General features: G+C 39.1%; 1 protein-coding gene across 1 annotated transcript; it reads right to left on the bottom strand.

The window, feature by feature from the left end:
* Positions 1–130: 130 nt before the first annotated feature.
* On the bottom strand, positions 131–23768 carry anks3 (ankyrin repeat and sterile alpha motif domain containing 3). The gene is made up of 16 exons (XM_056450943.1): positions 23674–23768; positions 22806–22990; positions 21772–21970; positions 20510–20631; positions 18577–18658; positions 16023–16140; positions 15802–15939; positions 15231–15356; positions 15038–15150; positions 12001–12150; positions 11409–11533; positions 8130–8271; positions 5224–5455; positions 4035–4094; positions 3856–3951; positions 131–2524 (listed from the first exon to the last, which is right to left on the bottom strand). The coding sequence occupies exons 2-15, from the start codon at positions 22982–22984 to the stop codon at positions 3869–3871; spliced, it is 1869 nt and encodes a 622-aa protein (XP_056306918.1). The 5' UTR covers positions 22985–22990; positions 23674–23768; the 3' UTR covers positions 131–2524; positions 3856–3868.
* Positions 23769–23886: the final 118 nt, after the last annotated feature.

Below are 23886 nucleotides of genomic sequence, written 5' to 3'. Positions count from 1 at the left end.
GGCATATTATCTGTTCAAAGAATGGTAAAAGTGAAAGCGGCAACTGCTGTTACTTATAAAAAATCTCAAGCTCTTGAAAGCAGCAGGACTGTGGGTGCACGAGCACCGCTTTTTTCCAGTCTATTTCAAAAAGAAACGATCACACCCGTTGCGTTTTCAGGCAAGGTTGCTTCGTGCAAGGAAACGGGAGCTTTTAAGCACTCGTGTGCATCACATCAGCTGTGCGTGCGACACTGAAGCCCTCGTCAGTGTGTCAGGATCGCCTGCGTCTCACCGTGCACCTGATCATCCTCTCATTCGGTATTCACCTGCTTTTTTTTCCTCGCCCAAACAGTTATCAATCATGCTGCTTCTCGATTCTAAGATCACAATTGCACGCATATTGACAAACAGTCATAAACTAATCTTTAGGCGGCTCTGGCTATTTAACAATTATCTTCAGCCAGCCAAAGTGGCTAGTGGTAGTGGCCGTCTAACCCGCCACAGCTGAAATCTACCCGCATTTTGTGGGCTGGCGGGTGTTAATGTCAAGCCCTGAACACAATCTACATCAGCTTTGCATGACTAAAATAGTTTTAAAACATAATACCTGTCTAAAAGAAATACTTCAGCCATGATGTCATCTTTCCTCCAGCATGCAAAAGTAACTCCAATGTTGATTCAGCATCTCAAAAAGTTTTGATTCAGCATTTGGTTTTACTGCTGTCACTCTCTCTCGTGTACACGTGAACACACAAATGGTGAACGGCTGCAGATGTACAAATCTACATTTGCTGACAGACAGTTTGGGCTACTTATCAGAATTATGGGAATTATCGGCCTGACAATATTTAATTGATGAACATTTAGTCTTATGCCTCACCTCAAAATATAAAAACACATATAAAACACATGTAGATCATTTACTTTAATCATTACTATTGGAATGTGAAGAGACTTTCAACCAGCACAACAAAATATGTTTCTGAAGACAATCACCTACTGCACCTTTAGGTGTTAAACATGAAGATATTGATCATCTATCTGTGTTTTAGTTGGTAATTACTGTAAGTTACTGAGACTTTACAGTATCTTGATGTACTTCCTATTGAAATGGAATATTAAGTAGGGGGCGGGGCTTTCTTTTGCGCATCACTCCCTCATAGCAAACTAACGACACACTGTTAAAAATGCTGGGCTCCACACAATCGATTTGTGTTGAGACAACATGAAGGAATTACATTAACTTTTTAAGTTTTCAAATATTTAAGTGGATTAAACATAAAACATCTAGGTTAAAACTCGAGAGTTGTGTTGTTTCAGCTCATTTTTAATAAGTAGTTTGAACAAAGAGTGTAATGGTCTCATGAACGCACATTTCAAGATCAGCATTTAATAATACAACATGAAAACTTAAAAGATTTTTGACTAAACTACAGTATTCCTTTTATACTTAATTTACAGACCTTAAACCTATTTCATGTACATATGCATCATAATAATAATACTATTGGTTGACAAATAGGTTGATTAACATCAAAAATGATCATTTTAAATTAATATACAGAGCACTTTACACAGAAAACCCTTTTTAAATATAAAAACTGACAGTAGTTCCTGCAGGGGCGTAGCGGACATTTTAAAAGTGGGGGGGACGGCTGTATGAGCTCATATGTTTATATAATTATTAATCACCTGTTTCTAAATGGTCTGTCTCTAAAAGTGAGGGGGAAGGATCCCCCCCCCACCCCCCCTCCCCCCGGTTGCTACGCCCCTGAGTTCCTGTAATACAACCATAAACCCAAGAGGTTCAGCTCAGGTCACATTCATGAAAACACCAGCAGAATTAAAGCATAGACCGTATTTAAAGGGACAGTTCACTCCAAAAATGAAAACTGTCATTACTTACTCTCACTTTACTTGCATTAAACCTTTGAGTTAAATTTTTCTGTTAGACACGAAAGAAGATATCTTGAAGACAGTTAGAAAGCGGTAACCATTCACTTCCATAGTTTTTCCTGCTTACAGCTTCAAAATATATTTTTAGTGTTTAACATAATAAAGAAACTCATAAATATGTGTAAACACTTGAGTAAATTTTCATTTTTGAATGAACTGTCCCTTTAAGAGAAGACAATTGATAGTTAAGATCATCTGAGGTTTGATTTATGAATGAAAAAGCTATAAATAAGTATATTCTTAAACACCAGAGGTTTGATTTGTTGTACAGCAATGAACAGTGTTTGTCCATGTGTTTCTGGCACATTCAGCAGTTCAAATTCTCTGGCTACGCCCTGTCCAACACAGCTCTGCCTGTGATTGGTCAGTTCTTAGGATGCGCGTGTACCATGTGACTGGAGCACAGGCGAGAGACGTTCTTCGCCCGCTTGTCTTTTCTGGCCACGCTGCCGCCGTCTTCTGTCCATAATCTCCATCTGAATTCATGTATTATGAACCGGCGCGGATGCCTTTCTTTCTGGCCCGTTCATGCAGCCGCTTGTGTTCAGGGTGGCTTTTCACCCTCCGTCAGAAAAAAGAAATTGCCCTGCAACAATAAACCGATCAAACAGAAAGAAGTTTAGGAAGAAAACTATTTTAATGCTTTTTAAAAAATGATTTTCTCATTTATTTAAATGGTTCAGAATGCTAGGTGGTTGTTAGGGTGTTCTGGGTGGTTGTTAGAGTGTTCTGGGTGGTTGCAGAGTGTTCTGGCTGGTTGCAGAGTGTTCTGGGTGGTTGTTAGAGTGTTCTGTGTGGTTGTTAGGGTGTTCTGGGTGGTGGTAAAACATTGTGATCTATTTTAAGTCCACATGATTTTCTCATTTATTTAAATGGTTCAGAATGCTAGGTGGTTGTTAGGGAGTTCTGGGCCATTTTTGGTGTTCTGGCTGGTTGTTAGGGTGTTCTGGGTGGTTGTTAGGGAGTTCTGGGCCATTTTTGGTGTTGTGGCCGGTTGTTAGGGTGTTCTGGGTGGTTGTTAGGGTGTTCTGGGTGGTCGTTAGGGTGTTCTGGCCAGTTTTTAGGTGATTGTAGGGTGTCCTGTGTGGTTGTTAGGGTGTTCTGGGTGGTTTTAGGTTGTTCTGTGTGGTTGTTAGGGTGTTCTGTGTGGTTGTTACGGTGTTCTGGGTGGTTGTAGGGTGTTCGGTGTGGTTGTTAGGGTGTTCTGGGTGGTTGTTACGGTGTTCTGGGTGGTTGTAGGGTGTTCGGTGTGGTTGTTAGGGTGTTCTGGGTGGTTGTAGGGTGTTTTGGGTGGTTGCAGAGTGTTCTGGGTGGTTACAGAGTGTTCTGGGTGGTTGTTAGGGTGTTCTGGGTGGTTGCAGAGTGTTCTGGGTGGTTGTTAGGGTGTTCTGGGTGGTTGTTAGGGTGTTCTGGGTGGTTGCAGAGTGTTCTGGGTGGTTGTTATGGTGTTCTGGGTGGTTGTTAGGGTGTTCTGGGTGGTTAGAGTGTTCTGGGTGGTTGTTAGGGTGTTCTGGGTGGTTGTTAGGGTGTTCTGGGTGGTTGCAGAGTGTTCTGGGTGGTTGTTATGGTGTTCTGGGTGGTTGTTAGGGTGTTCTGGGTGGTTGTTAGGGTGTTCTGGGTGGTTAGAGTGTTCTGGGTGGTTGCAGAGTGTTCTGGCTGGTTGCAGAGTGTTCTGGGTGGTTGTTACGGTGCTCTGGGTGGTTGCAGAGTGTTCTGGGTGGTTGTTGGGGTGTTCTGGGTGTTTGTTAGTGTTCTGTGTGGTTGTTAGGGTGTTCTGGATGGTGGTAAAACATTGTGATCTATTTTAAGTCCACATCGCCTCTCCCTATTTTCTAAATGGTTGCTAGATGGCTCTTGTGTTCAGAGTGTTTGCATTTATTTGACAGTAATATTGTGAAATGTAAGAGGGAATCTGACCTGTTCTTGGCTGCTAGGATTCTTCCCAGTTGTGTGAGTTTTTCTCTGTAGTGGACAGATGCTGGAGACTGTGAAGGATTTCCTTCACACTTTCAGCTGCACACAGAAACACAATATAAGTGCACACATCAATCTGAATAGAACATTAGCAGCAAAAGCAGCAGCGCAGATGTCTTTACCAAGATCTGCTATATGAGAGTCCATCTTAGACAGCAGTTGAGAGCACATCAAACCGTCACCTACAACACACACACAAGAGCAAGAGAGTTGACTAATCATTACATTAAACAGCCTGGAACACTTTATAAACCAAGAATGTTTTAGACCAGAACTTCAGGGAACACTAACAGTAGAGTTTGAACATTTGTGAATCGATTCAGTCGATCTTCAGGTCTGACAGAACTTTTAGCTTAGCTTAGCATAAATCGTGGAATAGCATCTCACTCAAAAAAGAGTTTTAAAAAAATTGTCCTATTTAAAGTTTGACTCTTCTGTAGTTGTGTTGAGTACTAAGACTGATGGAAAATGATACGCTTTTTTTAGCTCAGTATTTATTTATTTATTTTCTTTCGGCTTAGTCCCTTATTTGTCAGGGGTCAGCACAGCGAAATGAACCACCAACTGGCGTATGTTTCATGTGGCAACCCAGTACTGGGAAATTATTAACTTTATTACATTTCATTTCTTCTCTGTCTTTAATACTCCTATGTACAGCATTTTGGTCAACTTCAGTTGTTTTTAAATGTCCTTTATAATCAAATATTGTATTGTACATTACTAAAAACTATACTTTTATTCTGGCGAAATAATCACGCAGCCCTGCTGCCGTACCATCGCTGCAGTAGGCGCAATTATATTAGTGCTGTTAACTAGCCGTGGACTATTTTTATGCACTGTGCAATATCATTGGGCCTGTTTCAGCCATGGAACAGCAGCAAAGTTCCCTGATCATTACACTAAATGAGATGCTAATGGTCTAATCTGATTCAATGATTTATGCTAAGCTAAGCTAAAAGTGATCCGCAAGACCTGGAGATCAGCTGAATGGATTCAAAAACTCTAGGGTAATTGTAAAATTAGCCTATTTATGAAAAAAGTCAAGAGTGTTCCTTTATACTCTGGATTAAAACATAACAGAAGATTCATAAATAAAGTATTTTAGGCTGTTTATTGTTGTAAAAGAGTTGTAAAATAAGCTTATTTTCCAGAAAGGAAAATAGTAGTAGTGTTTTGAGTGGTTGCTGGATGGTTGTTAGGGTGTCCTGAATGGTTGCTAGGCTGTTGTTGGATTATTCTGAGTGGTTGTAAGTATTTCAGATTTTATTTTTGCATTTGATACTAATGTAAACATTGTCAGGTTCTGCACACCTTTCCCCGCAGATCGACCGTCGTCCTGTGTGATCTGTCTGAGTTGTGTGTGCGTGTTCTGTAGAGTGTGTAGCTTTGCGTTCAGCGTCTGCATGCGTTTAGCGTTTTCCTGCAGTTCTGCCTGAACACTTTTCCATGCCATCTTCTCCTCCATCAGGCATCCCTCCATCACGGCACGCAGCTCTTTCTCCTGGGTCACCTGACCCTGGAAAGACTCCACCTCCACACAACGCTAGACACACACAAACAGCAAATGAAAATGTAAAGGTCCTGTGAAGCGCTTTGAAATAGGCATTGTTATTCGATGTTTGACGTAATCTCAACCGAAACACAAAAAAGAGGGTGGGATTTAGAGTAGCTCCTCCCCTTAAAAAAACATCCAATAGTGTTTTATTTTATCACCGTTCACCCAGTGAGAGTGGATTATGTTAATCGAAATGGCCTTAAATACCCAGCAGGCACAGGACGTCAACATGACGTTAGATTGACGCTGTACCCTAACGTCATAGGGACGTTGCATTTTGTTTGGAAATGAAAATCAGGTTGACATCAGAACTCGACGTCAGACCGACATCAACGTCCAACCTAAAAACAACCAAATATCAGTGTCTAATGATGTTACAGCTTGACGTTGTGTGGACGTTACCACTATGACGTCTATCAGATGTTTGATTTTGGTTGCCATGACTGACGAATAAATGTCAGTATTTGACGTCAATATGACGTTGGTTTAAGATGTTGGCTCGACGTTGAATTTTGGTCACTTTCTAACAACCTAAAATCAACCAAATATAAACATCATTTGACATCGTTATTGGACATCAAAATAATGTTGTCTTTAGATGCTCGCTAGACGTTTGTCAATATATAATCGATTATAATCGAGAAGCAGCACAATTAATAACTGTTCGCGCGAGCAAAAGAAAGCAGGTGAATACCGAATGAGAGAATGATCAGGCGCATGGTGAGACTAGGCATGGGCCGGCAGACGGCAGGGGTGTAGTGGACATTTTAAAAGTGGAGGGGACAGCTGTATGAAATCCAAAGGTTTACATTCTTAATCACCTGTTTCTAAATGGTCAGTCTCTAAAAGTGCGGGGGACGTATCCCCCCCGTCCCCCCCGGTTGCTACGGCCCTGATCGACGGTATAATAACCTAGGATAAAAATATCACCGTATTGTGATCACTGCTCTAAAATATGTTCTTTTTAAATGTCTGGGTAAAAACTTTTTTTCCCTTTGAACACAATATATTTTATTTTGAGAAAGATTTATAATATTTTGGAGCAGTAAACATGTCAGGCTGAATAATTCAAATGAGTCATTGACTTCTGCTGTCTTCATTTGTTTCAAAAACACTGATTTCTTTACAATTTAAAACAGCATCTGTGGATATTGTTTTCTGGTGAAGATACTGTTGTCCTAAAAAAAAATCTTACACATACCTTAGGAAAGGTATTACAGAAAATTTAGGCGGTTTTAAAACCTTGACCTTTCCATACTGCAGTAAACCTTGAAATCGGTTATCGTCCCACATCTAGGTGAGACACAGGCGATCCTCACTCACTGACGTTGTGAACAAGGCACAGCTGATGTGGTGCGCGCGAGTGCTCCCGTTTCCTTGCACAAAACAACCGTTCCTGGAAATGCAACTGGTGCGATCGTTTCTTTTTGAAGTAGACAAACGACTGTGTATAGTTTTAGATAAATAAAAATTATTTTTTTAATGAATTTTTTTTTAAACAAACATTTTTTAATAAAAAGTGTATGTATATTGCTATATTTAGCTTGTTTTGACACATTATTTAAAATTTGTGACAAGGTAATAATTAGTTTGGTGTGGCCAGAGAAAAAAAATGATTTGGAAATTGGTAATCCTTAGTGTTGAGCCCTAAAAAGTCATGTGAAATTTAAAAAAAAAGCTAATGAGTAGGCATGTGGACATAACACACAATTTAAACATTTGTCATTTTTAGCATACTAAAGTAAAAGTTATGTACATAAAATATATAATGTCCCAACAACAAAATTGTGGCTAGTGAAAATGGCGAGTGGCTGGTAACATTGGAAAACTACTAGCCACAGTGGCTGATGATCAAAAAAGTTAATGTCAAGCCCTGCTAATATCTAACAAAAACAAACGTGATGGTAAATTTATGGCTAAGTTTGTGACAAATGTTGCCAGAACAGAACACGTTTTTTACGACCTCAATTTCATGCATGGTAACCCTTGATCTCAACTTGTTTGTAATGGATTCATTTTATTGCACGTTGTTCGTTTTATTGAGTTCTATTACACAATCGAATGGATATAAAGTTCAGTCATTTTTGTTAGGTGTGTGACTTTATTTGTTCTACAACATGAAGACAGGGCGGGACATAGAGTAGCTCCTCCCCTTTAAAAAAAAATCCAATAGTGTTTTGTTTTTATCATTGCTCTGCCAGTGAGAGTGGTTGAGCCCAAGCACATCAAATGAAAACCGTCTTGAAGGGGGTGGGGCACATCAGGCACTGGAGAGCATTTGATAGGTCAGAAGATTTCAAGAAGTATTACATCATGTCAAAAACGATGTTGAATTGATCCATTTAGGCGGAAGTGACAAACTGCAAGTTTTGGATGTTTATATTTTTTTACAGCAAAGTTTTGGAGCACACTAATTTATAGATATATTTAAGACTAACATACTGATACTAACGTCTAAAAAACTTTATTTTGATTTCACAGGGACTTTAAAACCATATAAAAATACAGTTATGCAAAAAGCTATCCCTGAGCACACAACATTTTATAGGAATATTATTAAGCAATTAGTTGCTGGCTAATTAAATGAATTTAATGACCAGTGGTGTTCCTGATAAGAGGAGTTTCTGTAATCTACATATTAAACAGAAATGCTAGGTCTCACCTTATGAAGCTGAATGGCCATTTCCTGCATCTCAGCCTCCAGTTGGTCTGCATACGCCTGCTCTAATGCATCGCTGGGCGGCCGTGCTTTACTATGCCAACGAGCTATAGCTGATGTCATCTTCCTCTTAGGACCAAACAGACTATGAAGTGGAAAGCAAAACTAGTCAATTAAAAAAATCTTTAAAGCAGCAGGGTTCCCATTCTAAGCCCAATGTCAAATTTCCAGAATAAAAAGCTGAATTTCCATGACCTAGGAGCAGCGAGCAGACAAAAAAGAAAATATTTCTTTAGTTTCTTTAGTCACATCTGTTTAGGGACACAGTGCTGAAGCCAAAAGCAAAGCTGGACTTTAATTCAAAGGGTTAATATTTTAAAACATTAATACAGCATTGATTAATACATTAAATAATGATTCTTTTACACCAATCTAAGATTTTAAATGCATGACTAAATACCAGTTGCAGAGCCAAAAAAAAGTCAAAGCTTAACAGTAATTATTTGTAGCCTAATTATCTTTTTTTGACCATTTATGCCACCTAATATAGGCTAGTGGTGTAACAGATCACAAATCTCATGATTCAAATCACATCGGATCATTTTTCGGATCAGCCAAAAAGGGGAGGAGACAAATGTTATTTTCTTTCCGTTTATTACAAAACCAGCACTGCAAGACACTTTTGGTTTTAACAAACAGAACGGATAACCTGTAATTTAATTAAAAATAAAATGAAGAAATAATCAGCTGAATAAAAATAAACTGTAAAATATTCAGTACTGTGAAAAATTCTATGTTTATAATTAAAACCTAACATTATAATTTGTACAACCCATATTTATTTTTAATCTCATTTTCGATGAATGATTCAGTTATTCACTCATGTTTCATTGCTAGATGTGTCATTTTTGAAGAATTATTCAGTGCAATATTTTTAATAGCTGTTTGTCGCCACCTATTGGTTAAATAATATAATTGATGTCTACAACTTTCATTTTTAAGCCTCAAGTTTAATGCATTTGACTATGATTTTAATTTTTACTATAAACATCAGTGATTTTATCGAAACTATAAACTAATATCTCAGTATTTCTGTTATTTGACTGTTTGTAAACTAAAGACTGAATCTCTTTCTTGATTTTTTTTATTTTATTTTATTTTTTAGTTATTTTTTCATTTATAATTTATGTTGCATGGGTGTTGAGATCCCGATCTTTCAATGATTATTTGTGCAGCTTACACTGAATGCATTAATGCAGGCTAAACAAGTAGTGACAAAACACCTTTAATAACCTAAGAAACCCACCACATCCCGAATAACCCACCCCAACTTCTTCCGTCATCATTATATTTGACAGGAAAGCCTGAATGCTTTCATACATGCGATTTGAATGATGTAAGAGGAGATCTCTCTGCAATTGTTACAAATTTAGGATTAATCTACCAGTAACAAAACAGCATTATTCCACAGGTCACGTGTGTTCCGAACCGTGGGTTGTGATCTGTACAAATCACGGATCAACCATAATCTGTTACACCCCTAATATAGGCTACACTTAAACAAAAAAACTGAATAAAAGATGTAATAGAAAATCTTTGAAAAATTAAAGTAGCATTAAATAAAAATCTCAGAGATGCTATCACCTGGAGAAAATATATATATACAATTCCCTAACTTTTAAAGAGCCCCTATTATACATGAAATAGGGTCATATTTAGGTGGTAAGGGTCTCCAACAACAGTCTAATATGCATGCAAGGTCAAAAAACACTTTTATGGTCTTATAATCTGCATTTATTTTTACCTAATTATCCCAGCGACTCCCATATGAATCGTTCAGCGATTCATTTGTTCCCAAACCCCTCCTCAGCGCGAAGCTAATCTGCGCTGATTGGACCAATGACAGCCTGCTGCGATTGGTCGACAGTGACAGGCTTCAGCGCGAGACAGAGTGAAATGCCCAGCTGCTAATCAACAATATAAAAGTAGTCACAGTGCATACACGCTTCAAAGTGTAAGGCTTTTTTCATACACACACACACACAACCCTCCTCAGAAGAACTGGGGAGATCGACGCGAGTCTCCTAGCCGTCACACACTCTACCTGCTCTTTTTCTCTCTCTCTCACACACGCACGCGCACGCACATTACGCTCCTCAGAAGAACTAGGGAGAGCGACACGCGTCTCCTGTCTCCTAGCCGTCACACACTCGACCTGCTCTTTTTCTCACACACACACACAAACACAAACACATCACGCTCCTCCTCAGAACTAGGGAGATCGACACGAGTCTCCTGTCTCCTAGCTTACGATGGCCATAGCAACGACAAACGGCAGTGGAACGCGAGCTCACAAAAGCATTTAACGTTAAATCCGTAAACAAAGCGGCACGCGTCGCGTTTTCAACGTGGCTTACATGCGATATGAGAATATAAAGAGTAACCGCGTGTACTGTACCAGGTTAACAAGTAACAAAACACAATAAATACATAATTTGCAAGCTAGAGTAAACGAGGCAACAATTTTAATCGCACTTACTTACACTAGTGAATAAACCTCAACCACTGACTCTTCACAGTTTCATCTTTGGGTAGAGACTGTCAATATTATCCATCTGAGCACAGCGTGACTTCATTCGACCGGCGGCGTCTGTGTGTGTGTGTCTAGTGTTTTTTCTGTGTTAGTGGGCGGGGCCGCAGGTTTCAAATCTCCTGGGTTTGCGCGCGTAACTACTTGGCGAGGCTTGTGTTTCGTAGCCGCGTCATTGCGAAACACCTAATGACTCGTTATCAAGACGACTCGTTTGAAGCACTATGAGTCGACTCTTTTATAGATGAATCAATAATTTTAAACACTGTACACTTACAGATTTAAGCCTTAGCTGGATATTTCACTTCGCTTAGAGCTGTGTTACACACTACATGGAAGGGCATTTTCAAAAACCCATAATATGGGCTGTTTAATGTTTGGAATAGAGCTTTTAAACTTCCATGATATTCCATAACCCTCGAAACACACTTAAAACAACTGATTAAACCTTAATTTGAGAGACAGATTCCTGTTTTCACCTGATGTTAACATTTCTTAAACGCTTCTCTTGTGATCACTTCAGTGGGATAAAAGCAATCAAGTATGTTGTCAACTGCCTTTCAAAGTGACAAAAAGCTGACAAGCTCCATTTTAGATCCTGTTTAGACCCATGTTGTAATGTCGCCTACTTGTGATCAGATTGATGCATCTTAATATCAGGCCATAAACAGGACCTGTAAGTAGAGACTCACGTGATGCCGATTTCCTTGAGATCGTTCTCGGTGAGCGTGAGGAAGATTCTCAGGTCGATGTCTTGCTCCACTAGCAGTGGGAGATACTTACTGAACCCGATCTGCTCCAGGAACTCTGAGAGATCCTGCGGCACATACACACTCTTTGATGGTGCATATGAGGTAGGAACACATCACAAATATAAGAATATGCGACCTTGGACCACAAAACCAGTCTTACATTGCACTATATTTGTGGCAAATTAGTCTAAAATACACTGTCAAAACTGTCGATTTTTATTTTATGCATTTTATTTTATGAATATTAAGTAAAGATCTTGTTCATTAAAGATACCCTGTTAATTTCTGTCCTTAAATATACGAAACTTCATTGCTAAGAACTAAATTTAGTCTGGTTTTTCCTCAATATATAGATGTGTTTAACTCTCAGATACCAGATTTTTAAATAGTAAGCCAGATATTGATTATATCCATTCCTAACAATCCATACATCAATAGAAATCTTGTTTATTCAGAAAATTATTTCCAAAAATTAAGCCTCATGACTGGTTTTGGGGTGCAGGATCACATATATGCAAGCACACATGCACACCTTTGGTCCAGTGTATGAAGGTGGAGGTCCAGAGGAAGATCGCACCTCTCTGTAACCTGCGCTGCCTCCGCTGTTATACGGATTCCTGCCTTTGGAGTGCTGGAGTTTGTTAGATCGACGTGGACAGCTTCGCTTTGCTTGGTCAGAGTCCTGTAAACATGATTGAGACGTTGGTGGAAACATGATGGAAGTTGCTGTTACTTGCTGTTAGCTTGATTTTGTCTGTTGATTGGAGGGTTGTGGCTTGATATTGATGGATGCCATGTGAGTGACAGGTTGGTCCCGCCCTCACACTTCTAAAAACCAATTACAGAAGAGCTGTGGCTTTCCATTGGTGGATCTAATGTGAGTGACAGGTTGGTCCCACCCTCACACTTGTCAACACCAATCAAAGAAGAGTTGTGGCTTGCTATTGGTGGACCTCATGTGAGTGACAAGTTGATCCCGCCCTCACACTTATAAAAACTATTTACAGAAGAGTTGTGGAGTGCTATTGGTGGACCTCATGTGAGTGACAGGTTGATCCCGCCCTCACACCAATAAACAACAATCACAGAAGAGTTGTGGCTTGCTATTGGTGGATCTCATGTGAGTGACAGGTTGATCCTGCCCTCAAACTTGTAAATACCAATCAGAGAAGACTCGAGGATTGCTAATGGTGAATTTCATGTGAGTGACAGGTTGGTCCCACCCTCACACTTATAAAAACCAATCACAAAAGAGTTGTGGCTTGCTATTGGTGGATCTCATCTGAGTGACAGGTTGATCCCATCCTCACACTTATAAAAACTATTTACAGAAGAGTTGTGGATTGCTATTGGTGGATCTCATGTGAGTGACAGGTTGAAAGGCTTTTATTTAGGGATGCACCGATACCATTTTTTGGAACCAATTTGATCCCGATACCACAATTCTAAGTATTGACCGATACAGATCTGATCCCGATACTGTGCCTTTTTTTTTAACATAATACAGTTTCTATAGTTCTGGTGCTAAACTCAAATAATTTATCTTCTTTAGTAAAAATAACACACCTATAGGCCTACTGTATATGACACACAATTCAACTAAAAACATGATGCTTGCTATAATGGGCTACATTATTTGAGCATTTGTTTTGACATTGATCTGTTGTGTCCAGCTTACGTTTCCTTTTTAATCTTAAGATTTTTCGTTGAAATCTGTAATAGGCTACCACTACTAACACTAATTGTTGGGAAAATAACCAGCCTTTTAGCAAAGCCTGATATTTTCCTGCAGGTTTGACAGAGAGTAAACTAAACTGTCTGAGGCCAGTTTTACTTAATAAACATTACCTTTTCTGTTAATGACAATCCACATTGAGTCCGTCGGTTTCACTTTTATTAGTTTAATGAACTACTTTGACCACAACGAGCCAGGTTTTACAAACTATCCCCAGCACTGAAAGTATTCACCTCGTAAGAATAAACTCAGTCGGAAGGATGAGAGAACAGAAACTCATTGTGAGAATAATATTACAGTGCGGCGCACATCACGTCTGCGCAACCGGCATGTGAATGAAGTGCTTGCAGCCTTTCGGTATCTGCGGACACTTTTAAAACTGAGCAGCACAAAGTGAAGAAATCTGTCCAATGTATTATTGAAACTTTTCTAATTTAAAGTTTCAGGTAGGCCTACTTGGTGTGTGAGGAGCAGGTATTAACCCTCTCTACTCCAGTGTTGCGAATGCCATCTGCTGATCTAACAGACACAGCGCAACATGATTTAGTAACAGCAATGGACTCGTTGCAGGTCAAAATGAAACCATTTAATGCAAAACTAAATGCATTACTTCACTGATAATTTATATTAGCAGGAACAAATAGTCTTGGAGAAAGTTTCTCGTGTTGTCATGAACGCGGCACGCAGCTTGAATTGTGAATGAATGAAGATTGATTGACAGGCGCGGCAGCGGGAAGCGCTGAACTTAACATGAATTTAACCACTTGAATATTTATAGGCATTCTTCACATTAAACTAGAATGGCTTTAGAACATTTGGGATATAGTAGGCCTACAAGACAACTTTCTAGTGCCTTATAATAGGCTACCTTCATGGCTTTTGTTGGCTTATAAATTACACAGAATATAGCGCACGCGCAAGATCGGATTTGCATTGGAACTAGCTGGCCGATACCCGATCCAGCTAAAATATGCAGTATTGAACTGATATCTGATTCAAGTATCGGGATCAGTGCATCCCTACTTTTGTCGCCACCTGTTGGTTTGGAGTGCCTTTCGTTTAAAAAAAAAAACATCCACAAAAAAAAAAGCAAAAACGCACTGTGATGCATGTAAAAAGCACTCCGAACCAATAGGTGGCGATAATGACACTTTTATGCTGGGTTCACACCAAACAGTGAATTAAGCTACGGTCACACTGGGCTTTGTGTGTGCGAAATTCTGTTGTACGGCATTGCGAAAAGGGGCGGGATTAAACAAGATGATTAGACATTTAAAAAAGCAAGCGATTGCTCCATGTTTTAAATTTCTGCCCAGAGAGGTCGTGTTTTGATCCTCGATTGGTCTCATGCAGTCAAGTGATGCGATTTCGCAGGTTAGAGTTCACCAAGCTTGAACTTTGCACCGCTGCAACCTGCGAAATTCAACGCATGACCCTGCATTTCCGGTCTGACGCATTCGCGTGCATATGAATGGAAGTCTATGGAAAGAAAGCCCAGTGTGACTGCAGCTTCAAGTAAACTGCATACAAATCAATGCAAACGTGACAACAGAGGTGGATTACTGTACTGTGGGCGAACGGTACAAAATATCCGACGCGTTAGCCGCTAATGTGCGAAAACTCCGGTTACAGTGTCCACATGAACACACTGTACCTGGAAAATCTTCACCCTGGCCAGTTTTCAAAAAGTATCAGTTTCAGTTACTTGACTGCGTTTTCGTGGGGACAATCAGAAAAAAACGTGTAGAAAAAAGTGTGGTTTTGAAAATACCCATGTATGTGTAAACATGGCTTGAGATGTTTATGAGCCGCAGGGATGCATGATGGTCCAGACCTCATTGCTTTCCAGCGACGCTTCCCTGCTTAGCCCAAGGAGATGTGACAAACTTTCACTGCTGCTGCTGCTGCTCCTCAGCGTGGGCATGTCGTTATCCAAAAACAGCTCATCTGTGTACATGAAGCAAACAGAAGCACATAAAGAATCTTCTAACTGGTAAGAAGAGCCTCATTCTTGCTGAAGCCATCACCTCTACTGCTGTTGCTCTGTCCGTCCAGCTCATTGATGGGGGAAGTGACGTCACGATTGCAGATTCCCTCACTCTGATCTCCAACGTCGCGGAAGGTCACGTAGCCGGGAGGAGCAGCAGGAACTTCTGCAATTAAAGGTGCAGTGAAATTAGATGTTAGCATCAGTATGCTAGCTTTAAGTATATCTATAAGCTAGTGTTCTCCAAAACAGTGCATTAAAAATGTATAAACCTGATATAAACATCCAAAGCTTGCAGTTTGTCACTTCCGTCTTAATGTTTTTTCTGAATCATCAAATCATCTGACCAATCAAATGCGTTTTACTATCTGACATGCCCCGACCCCTTTAATACGCTTCTTATTTGCTTTTCATTCGATGCGCTTGAGCTCAACCACTCTTACTGGCGGTGCAGTGATAAAACGAGACACTATTGGCGGATTTTAAAAAGGGGAGGGGTTACAATATGTCCCATCTTGTCTTCATGTTTCAGTTGAGATTGTCAAACATAAAATTAAAACCATCTAATCAAATCCATTCTTAAAATTGACCTTGTTTGCTCTAGTATTTACCTTGTTTGGATCCGACTCTGAATCGAGCGATAGCCTGTGGACCGTCGTGAATGCTGGGTCCTCTGGTTCTGCTGTGAGCTGAACGGACTCTAGGACTTGTGTTTTCTTCTTCAGACGAGCTCAGCTCCTCATACAGAGCTACACACAGACATCATATCGAGTTATTCTGTGCATGCAGGACTAAAAGAGGAAAATGACAAACGCTGAAGTGTGCGACTGACATGATTTGGCTCTGATGACGTGCATGTCGATGAGGCTGGCGATTTTGGTGTGTCCGTACATCATGGCCAGAGCTCTCGCCGTTTCTCCCTTCATGTTTCTGTCCTCTGTTCGCACACCCTGAATCACACACAGCATAAAATGACTGATAATACTGTTCCTCTAACAATTCATTGATCAGTGTTAATTTAGCTATTTTTTATTTGCTTGACATAAAAACTAATTTTCTCGTTGCTCAACTAACTAACTAAAAATACCTAAAGCTAAACCAAATAAAATGTACAAACTATTGAGATGTATTTAAAACAATAACAATAGCAAACATTCATTCATTCATTTTATTTTCGGCTTATTAATCTGGGGTCGCCACAGCGGAATAAACCGCCTACTTATCCAGCATGTGTTTTACGCAGCGGATGCCCTTCCAACTGCAACCCATCACTGAGAAACATCCATACACACAATCACTATGGACAATTTTAGCCTACCCAATTCACCTATACCACATGTTTTTGTACTTGTGGGGGAAACCGGAGCACCCTACGCCAAAACCACACCAACAATGGGAGAACATGCAAACTCCACTCAGAAACATCAACTGACCCAGCCGAGGCTTGAACCTGCGACCTTCTTATTGTGAGGCGAATGTGCTACCCACTGTGCCACCGTGCAGCCCAACAAACTTGTTAATGTTAAAACCAGACACGAATAGACACGTACATTAAAAACATTAAAACATTTTAATTCAGTTGATGATGTTTAGATAATGTGAAGCATCATAAAATGATAAATTTGGTCGTATTTAAATTCCGCCCCCCAAAATATGGCTTTTTTTAACCCTTTATCGGGTGAGAGACCATATATGATAACTTCATTAGTAACTTCAATAAGTGCCCTATAAAGTGTTAAAAAAGCTTAAACTAATTGTAACTACATATAATTTATTCTAAGCTTTTTTTGTTTGTTTGTTTGTTTGACATACAAAACTAATTTTCTCATTGCTCAACTAACTAAAAAAAACAATCTAAAACATAAAATGTACCAACTAATATAGATATATTTAATAAAAATAACAATAACAAATATGTCAATAGTGATAATGTTAATGGTAAAACCAAATACAAATATACACTACCTGACAAAGGTCTTGTCGCCTATCCAAGTTTTAGGTACTACAAATAATAACTTGACTTCTAGTTGATCATTTGGTATCAGAAGTGGCTTATATGAAAAGCAAAGGCCTCTAGATTACGCTTATTTGACCAAAATAAAAAATTATCATGCCTTGATTTTTAATGATTTATTTAGGACAGTAAGGTCTGACTTTGCTTAGACAAAAGTCTTGTCACTTAACAGAAATAATGTACAGTATAGAATATAAAGTCACGCTGCAGTGGAAACAGAATGAATATTGTGTCTGACTCCATCTTGAGCTTGGAGGACTGCATCCATACATCTCTGCAATGACTCAAATCACTCATTAATAAAGTCATCTGGAATGGCAAAGAAAGCGTTCTTGCAGGACTCCCAGAGTTCATCAAGAGTCTTTGGATTCATCTTCAATGCCTCCTCCATCTTACTCCAGACATGCTTAATAATATTCATATCTGGTGACTGGGCTGGCCAATCCTGGAGCACCTTGACCTTCTTTGCTTTCAGGAGCTTTGATGTGGAGGCTGAAGAATGAGAAGGAGCGCTATCCTGCTGAAGAATTTGCCCTCTCCTGTGGTTTGTAATGTAATAGGCAGCACAAATGTCTTGATACCTCAGGCTGTTGATGTTGTCATCCACTCTGCAGATCTTGCATGCCCCCATACTGAATGTAACCCCAAATCATGATTTTTCCTTCACCAAACTTCTGTGAGAATCTTTGGTCTATGCAGGTTCCAGTAGGTCTTCTGCAGTATTTGTGATGATTGGGATGCTCAACAGATGATTCATCGATCTTCTGCCACTTTTCCAAATGATCAACTAGAAGTCAAGTTATTATTTGTTGCTCTTACAACTGGGATCAACGATACGACTTTTGTCAGGTAGTGTACATGTACATTAACAATATTGATACAAACTTAAAGTGGTATTTGTTACCTCTTTAATATAGTAATAACACTGCAATTAGGTTGATGATACTGTATTAAATAATATGATGCATCATGAAATTATAAATTTGGTCTTTTTTTCTCTCTGACATTTTTTTAAACCCTTTATCAGGTGAGGAACCATATATGCAAATTTCATTGACATTGATTATATTATTATTTATTTCTTAAGTCATAAAATTATTGTAATATCCCAAAGTAGCACTCTGGGTTTTTTTTGAAGACTACTTCAATGAGTGCCCTATAAAGGGTTAAAATTGCTTTAACCAATTGTAACTACAGAAAATATTTACTAAGATGACAATTTGGTCCTGGCCAGATTTTTAAGGTAAATTTTGTTTTAAATTGATTATTAATGTTTACTATGAGTTTTCACTGTTGAGATGATGGGCACTCATAATTTAAAATAATTTTAATTTATTTTTTAATTTAAAGTATGAAGTAAAGTCACACTTGCATGGCTGAGCAGGTACTGGACGATGATTTCATGACCGGACACTGCGGCTTCCATGAGCGGTGTGAATCCTGACAGCGGCTCCCTGTGAGGTCAAAGAGAGTTTAATCAAGGTCATGTTCACACTCGCATTTATTACACACTGTAAACTGTGATGATCATGATATCGTTATTTATATCAGAACTTGAAGGTCAGTGTCTCAGGTACTGTATGTCTGTATATCTGTCCAAGTATTCCATGCATAAACAAAATGTGTTTGTGTTAAAGGGAGAGTTAAGCTAAAATGAAATTTCTGTCATCGTTTTGGCCTCTTTTTGTTTAAAACCTGTTTGAGTTTCTTTCATCTGTTGAACACAAAAGAAGATATTTTGAAGAATGCTGGGAAAAAAACAGCCATTGACTTCCATGGTATTTTTTGTGCTTAATACGGATATCAATAGCTGCTTTATTTCTCAGACATTCTTCAAAATATCTCATTTTGTGTTCAAAAGATGAAAAAAATGACGTTTAGAACCAAATATTAATTTTTGGGGGATGAACTGTCCCTTTTAAGTATGCATACTGCAAAAAACATTATCGTCAATTACTCAGAACATGACATGTGTGTCTGTTCCCTGTTTTACTTCAAATATAGTGGCTTGGTTTTACTGAAAATTAAGTATCATCAGTTTGTTAATTCACCAATCTTTTTAAACCTAATCAAATTACTCATATGTGAGCCTGGATCCCAAAATTCCAAATCCCAAAAGTTGCATGGGTACATACGTATAAATAGCCAAAAATGCACTGCATGAGTCTGAATTTATGACAAAAATCATTTGAAGTAAAGATCATGTTTCAAGAAGACATTTAGTAGATTTCCTACCATAAATGCATCAAAACATAACTTCTCAACATTTTATCAACCAATTGTATCTCAGCTAAATATTGTCCAATCCTAACAAACCAAACATCAACAGAAAGCTCATTTATGCTGTTCATTTTCAAAAATGATGACTGGTTTTGTGCTCCAGGGTCACATATAAGTTTTGCTGTCTATATATCCAACCCAGGCTCATTCTGAAAACGTACCCCTATATACATTTCTTGAGCGCCAAATACGTCCCAGGAGCTACATTTTTTTTGCAGTTTTTGTTTTTGCAAATCCACCAGAGGCTGCTGTGTACGCTTTTCAGATCTCAAATTTTTCTCGTGAGTGCTATTTGTACCTGCTGTTCTAGCGTAAGCCCACCAGAGACCACTGTCAACTGACTGACCCACCCTCCTCCTTCCCTAAACCAAACCAATCGTGTTTTCAAAAGCAATTATTGACCCGCCCACCCACCTCCCTAAACCCAACCAATAGTGTTTTCAAACGCAATCCAAGAAAGAAAAGCCCTTGTGGCCACCTGATTTTTTTTTTTTTTTTTTACCAGGTTTTCAGATTTTACCACATTCTCACCCTGTTATTTACTGGTTTATTTTATTTTTTGGACTTTTGTTTTTGTTTTACCTGCTTTCTGGAACTGTTCTTCACCGAACTCGAACCCAGTCGTCACATTCAACTCCGCTCTATATCACAAGTCCGCCGACGTAAGTGGCGAGTCACTGGGCAAACTGGCAACATCAAGCGTGCTTCAGTTCGCAGTTCCGCTCTTCAGATCGCGAACGCCGTCCCCCCACCCCCTACTTTTCCATTTTACGAGCACGTCCAGCCAGCCACCCATCTATAACCCTTGCGGGGGGCCCCCCACTCATTTTGCGCTACGCCACTGAACTGCAGCCATACGTACCTCTGGCTACAGAATTGGTGCTCTCTAGAAATGTATATAGGGCTACGTTTTCAGAATGAGAATGTTGTATATATCAGGGCTTTCGAGGGGAATTCAAAAAGTTTTGTGAAGGACACATTATCTTTGTGTGAAGCTTTGTATAATGTATGCAAATGTTCCTCACTTGACATTTGCATTGGCGTGATGCTCTAATAGGAATTTGACCATCTGCTGATGTCCGGTAGCCGTGCTATGCAACAGAGCAGTCCATCCACGCACATCCTTACACTCCAGCTGCGCTCCTTTCTGTATAGAGAGAGAGTGTTTTACACAGCAGATACAGCAGGTAAAAAGTATTGAAAACGTCATCATTTTTCTCAGAAAGCTACTTTCTAAAGCTGCTGTTGACTTGAAGTTGTCACCAGATGTCAGAAACAATCAAAGTAATCCATTCATTCATTCAATTTCTTTTTGGCTTAGTCCCTTTATTAATTAGGGATCACCACAGTGGAATGAACCGCCAACTTATCCACCATATGTTTCACGCAGCAGATGCCCTTCCAGCTGCAACCCATCACTGAGAAAAAAGTAATCCATACATACAAACTATTTCCTTTAAGAAATAAAGTTCCATGTAAAAAAATGAAATGACACAGGGAAAAAGGTATTGAACACTTGAAGAAAGGAAGGTGTAAAAAGGCATGGAAAGCCCAGACAGCAGCTGAAATCTCTCAGTAGTTCTTCAGCAATCCTCTGCCCTTTCTCAGTGTAAATGAATATCAGCTGCTTCAGTCTTAACACCTACATTACCATATGAAGAAGAAACCAGAGTGGACATTTCAGCAAGACAATGATCCCAAACACAGACAAGGAAACTCTCGTTTGGTTGCAAGCTGCATGAATGACCCAGCCAATCACCTCAGCTGAATTCAACAGAAATTGTCAAAATCATAAAAGTCAATTTTTCACAAAAGTCCAACCATTTTTTTTTTCATATTGTGACGCAGTTCCTAGAGAAACTTAATATTAAATGAGAAAACAGTGGGCGTGGCTTGTTTTTTCTACTGCGAGCTGATTGGATGTAGTAAAGTAGGCATTTCATTCAGAAAGATCTGAAAATAGATTTGGGGAGAGTTATTACAACCTAACAGACTCCTCCTCTTCACCATTTTGTTTGTTGACAAAACTGACAGCTGGAGGGGGCGTGGTTAAGTATGTTAGCCACGCCAAATAGCTCAGACAGACCTCATCTGGGAATTTGTCTTAAAACAAACAGGAAGTGCATTTTCAGATTTGAATTTTAGATTACAAGGCCAAACTTGTTTTTTTCTCTATGTCATGCACAGATTAATTATTCACCACAAAACTAGCAATGTGAGATAACAAAATCAATATGGCTAGACTTGATTTCATGCGTACTTTAACAAATGAGTGTGTGTGTGAGACCTGCAGGAGGAAGTGTGCGATGCTCTCATTCCCACAACTGGCGGCGAGCATCAGTGGCGTCAGGCCTTTCGATGTAGTGGCGTTGACATTGACGCCCGTCTCCAGCAGCAGGTTAGCAATGTTATCATGACCGATGTAAGCAGCGTACATTAGAGGAGTCCAGCCGCCAATGTTCTGACCATTCAAATCCACATCTCCCCTAAAACATGGCGGTCATAGAAAGTGGAGGATTGGTAAAATAATGTAAACAGCTGCTTTCAGTATCTGTCTGTCTGTCTGTCCATCCATAATTCTATCTATCTACCCATCCATCCATCTGTAATTCAGTCTCCATCTGTACATCTCTCAATCTGTCTGTTTATCTACCTATTTTTCTGTCTGCATCTATCTATCTATCTATCTATCTATCTATCTATCTATCTATCTATCTATCTATCTATCTATCTATCTATCTATCTATCTATCTATCTATCTATCTATCTATCTGTCTGTCTGTCTGTAATTCATCTGTACATCTCTCTACCTGTCTGTTTGTCTACCCTTCTATTTTTTTGCATCTGTCCATCCATGTATTTGATGTTCTATCTGTCCATTCATATATCAATCTTTGTTCATTTATCTGTCTTTGTCTACCCATCTATTTTTTTGTCTCCACTCATCCATCCATCCATTTCTGTCCATCCATATATCTGTCTATTGTTCTGTGTTTGTATATCTGTCTATCATTCTGTCAGTTTGTATGTTTCTTATCTATCTATCTATCTATCTATCTATCTATCTATCTATCTATCTATCTATCTATCTATCTATCTATCTATCTGTCTGTCTATCTATCTGTCTGTCTGTCTGTCTGTCTGTCTGTCTGTCTGTCTGTCTGTCTATCTGTCTATCTGTCTGTCTGTCTGTCTGTCTGTCTGTCTGTGGCACATATTTATTTAAATCTCCGACCAGAGATTGGAGATTTAAAGAAGTCAAGTCCAATACACCTGGCTGATATCATTAATGATAACCAGCAGTCTCTTTCCCCATCTTACCTGCGGATACACTCGGAAACCACATCATACTGTCCGATAGAGCAGGCAGTGTGAAGATCCAGCGGAACATTCAGCTCCTCCGGGCCGATCAGAGCGCCTCCGCCTCCAGCCAGCCACCCGGACAGACTCGCGCCCAGCTGATCAGACTCACTGCTGGCCTCGTCGCTCAGCTCAGACATCCTCCTCTGCAAATCAGGTTTAAAACTAACACTTCTGTGCAATAATATTTACTTTAGGACTACATCGAAAGTTAGAAAAGAAACTTATCTATCTATCTATATGCCTGTCTATGTATGTATGTGTCTGTCTGTCTATCTGTCTATCTATCTATCTATCTATCTATCTATCTATCTATCTATCTATCTATCTATCTATCTATCTATCTATCTATCTATCTATCTATCTATCTATCTATCTATCTATCTATCTATCTATGTATGTATGTATGTATGTATGTATGTATGTATGTATGTATGTATCTATCTATCTATCTATCTATCTATCTATCTATCTGCGTGTGTGCATTATAATTATGTACATATGTAATATATCAATATAAAACAATTTATTTTTTATCCCTGACCAAAAATGCAGTTTACTCAGTGAAATTATATTCCGTTATTTGTTCTCAGACATTTAACGTTAGGCTAATAGATTGTTCATCACCAGATCAAGTTAAATGTTATCTCACACACTTACCCATATTTGCAGTGATAAAAGCAGTAACGTTATTGTAATAACTGAACTGTTATGGTTTAGTTACGTTAAACTCTGAAAATTAAGATGACAATATTTGCAATAACATTTAAGGACGTAAACGCATATCTCGGAAACAAAATAAATACCTGATAAATAAAAGCGTACAAACCTTGAGTTACTTCCGAACTAGCAAATATAAAGTTTTGTTCAGAAATTGCAGCGGCAACTTAAAGGAAGTTTTGTGCTCCAGCCGGGGCGTGTTGTTAAATTTGTTGTTGTACGGATACTGGAAGTTGTAGTCTTTTGTTACACACCGTCATGTTCTTTATGAACGGAGAATGTGTTATGTAGAACTGCATATCCCATGAGCCTTTGCTACAGT

The sequence above is a fragment of the Danio aesculapii genome, chromosome 24, assembly GCF_903798145.1.
Source record: "Danio aesculapii chromosome 24, fDanAes4.1, whole genome shotgun sequence".
Taxonomy (NCBI): Eukaryota; Metazoa; Chordata; class Actinopteri; order Cypriniformes; family Danionidae; genus Danio; species Danio aesculapii.
This window is presented reverse-complemented; position numbering and strand designations above follow the sequence as displayed.

Excerpts from the sequence above, each read along its gene's own strand:
- anks3 (XM_056450943.1), bottom strand. The coding sequence starts at position 22,984 with ATGTCTGAGCTGAGCGACGAGGCCAGCAGTGAGTCTGATCAGCTGGGC. Across the intron at positions 15,151-15,230 it reads ACAGAGCAACAGCAGTAGAG|ATGAGCTGTTTTTGGATAAC; the intron begins GTGATGGCTTCA and ends TCATGTACACAG. Across the intron at positions 4,095-5,223 it reads CGGTCGATCTGCGGGGAAAG|GTGACGGTTTGATGTGCTCT; the intron begins GTGTGCAGAACC and ends TGTGTGTTGTAG.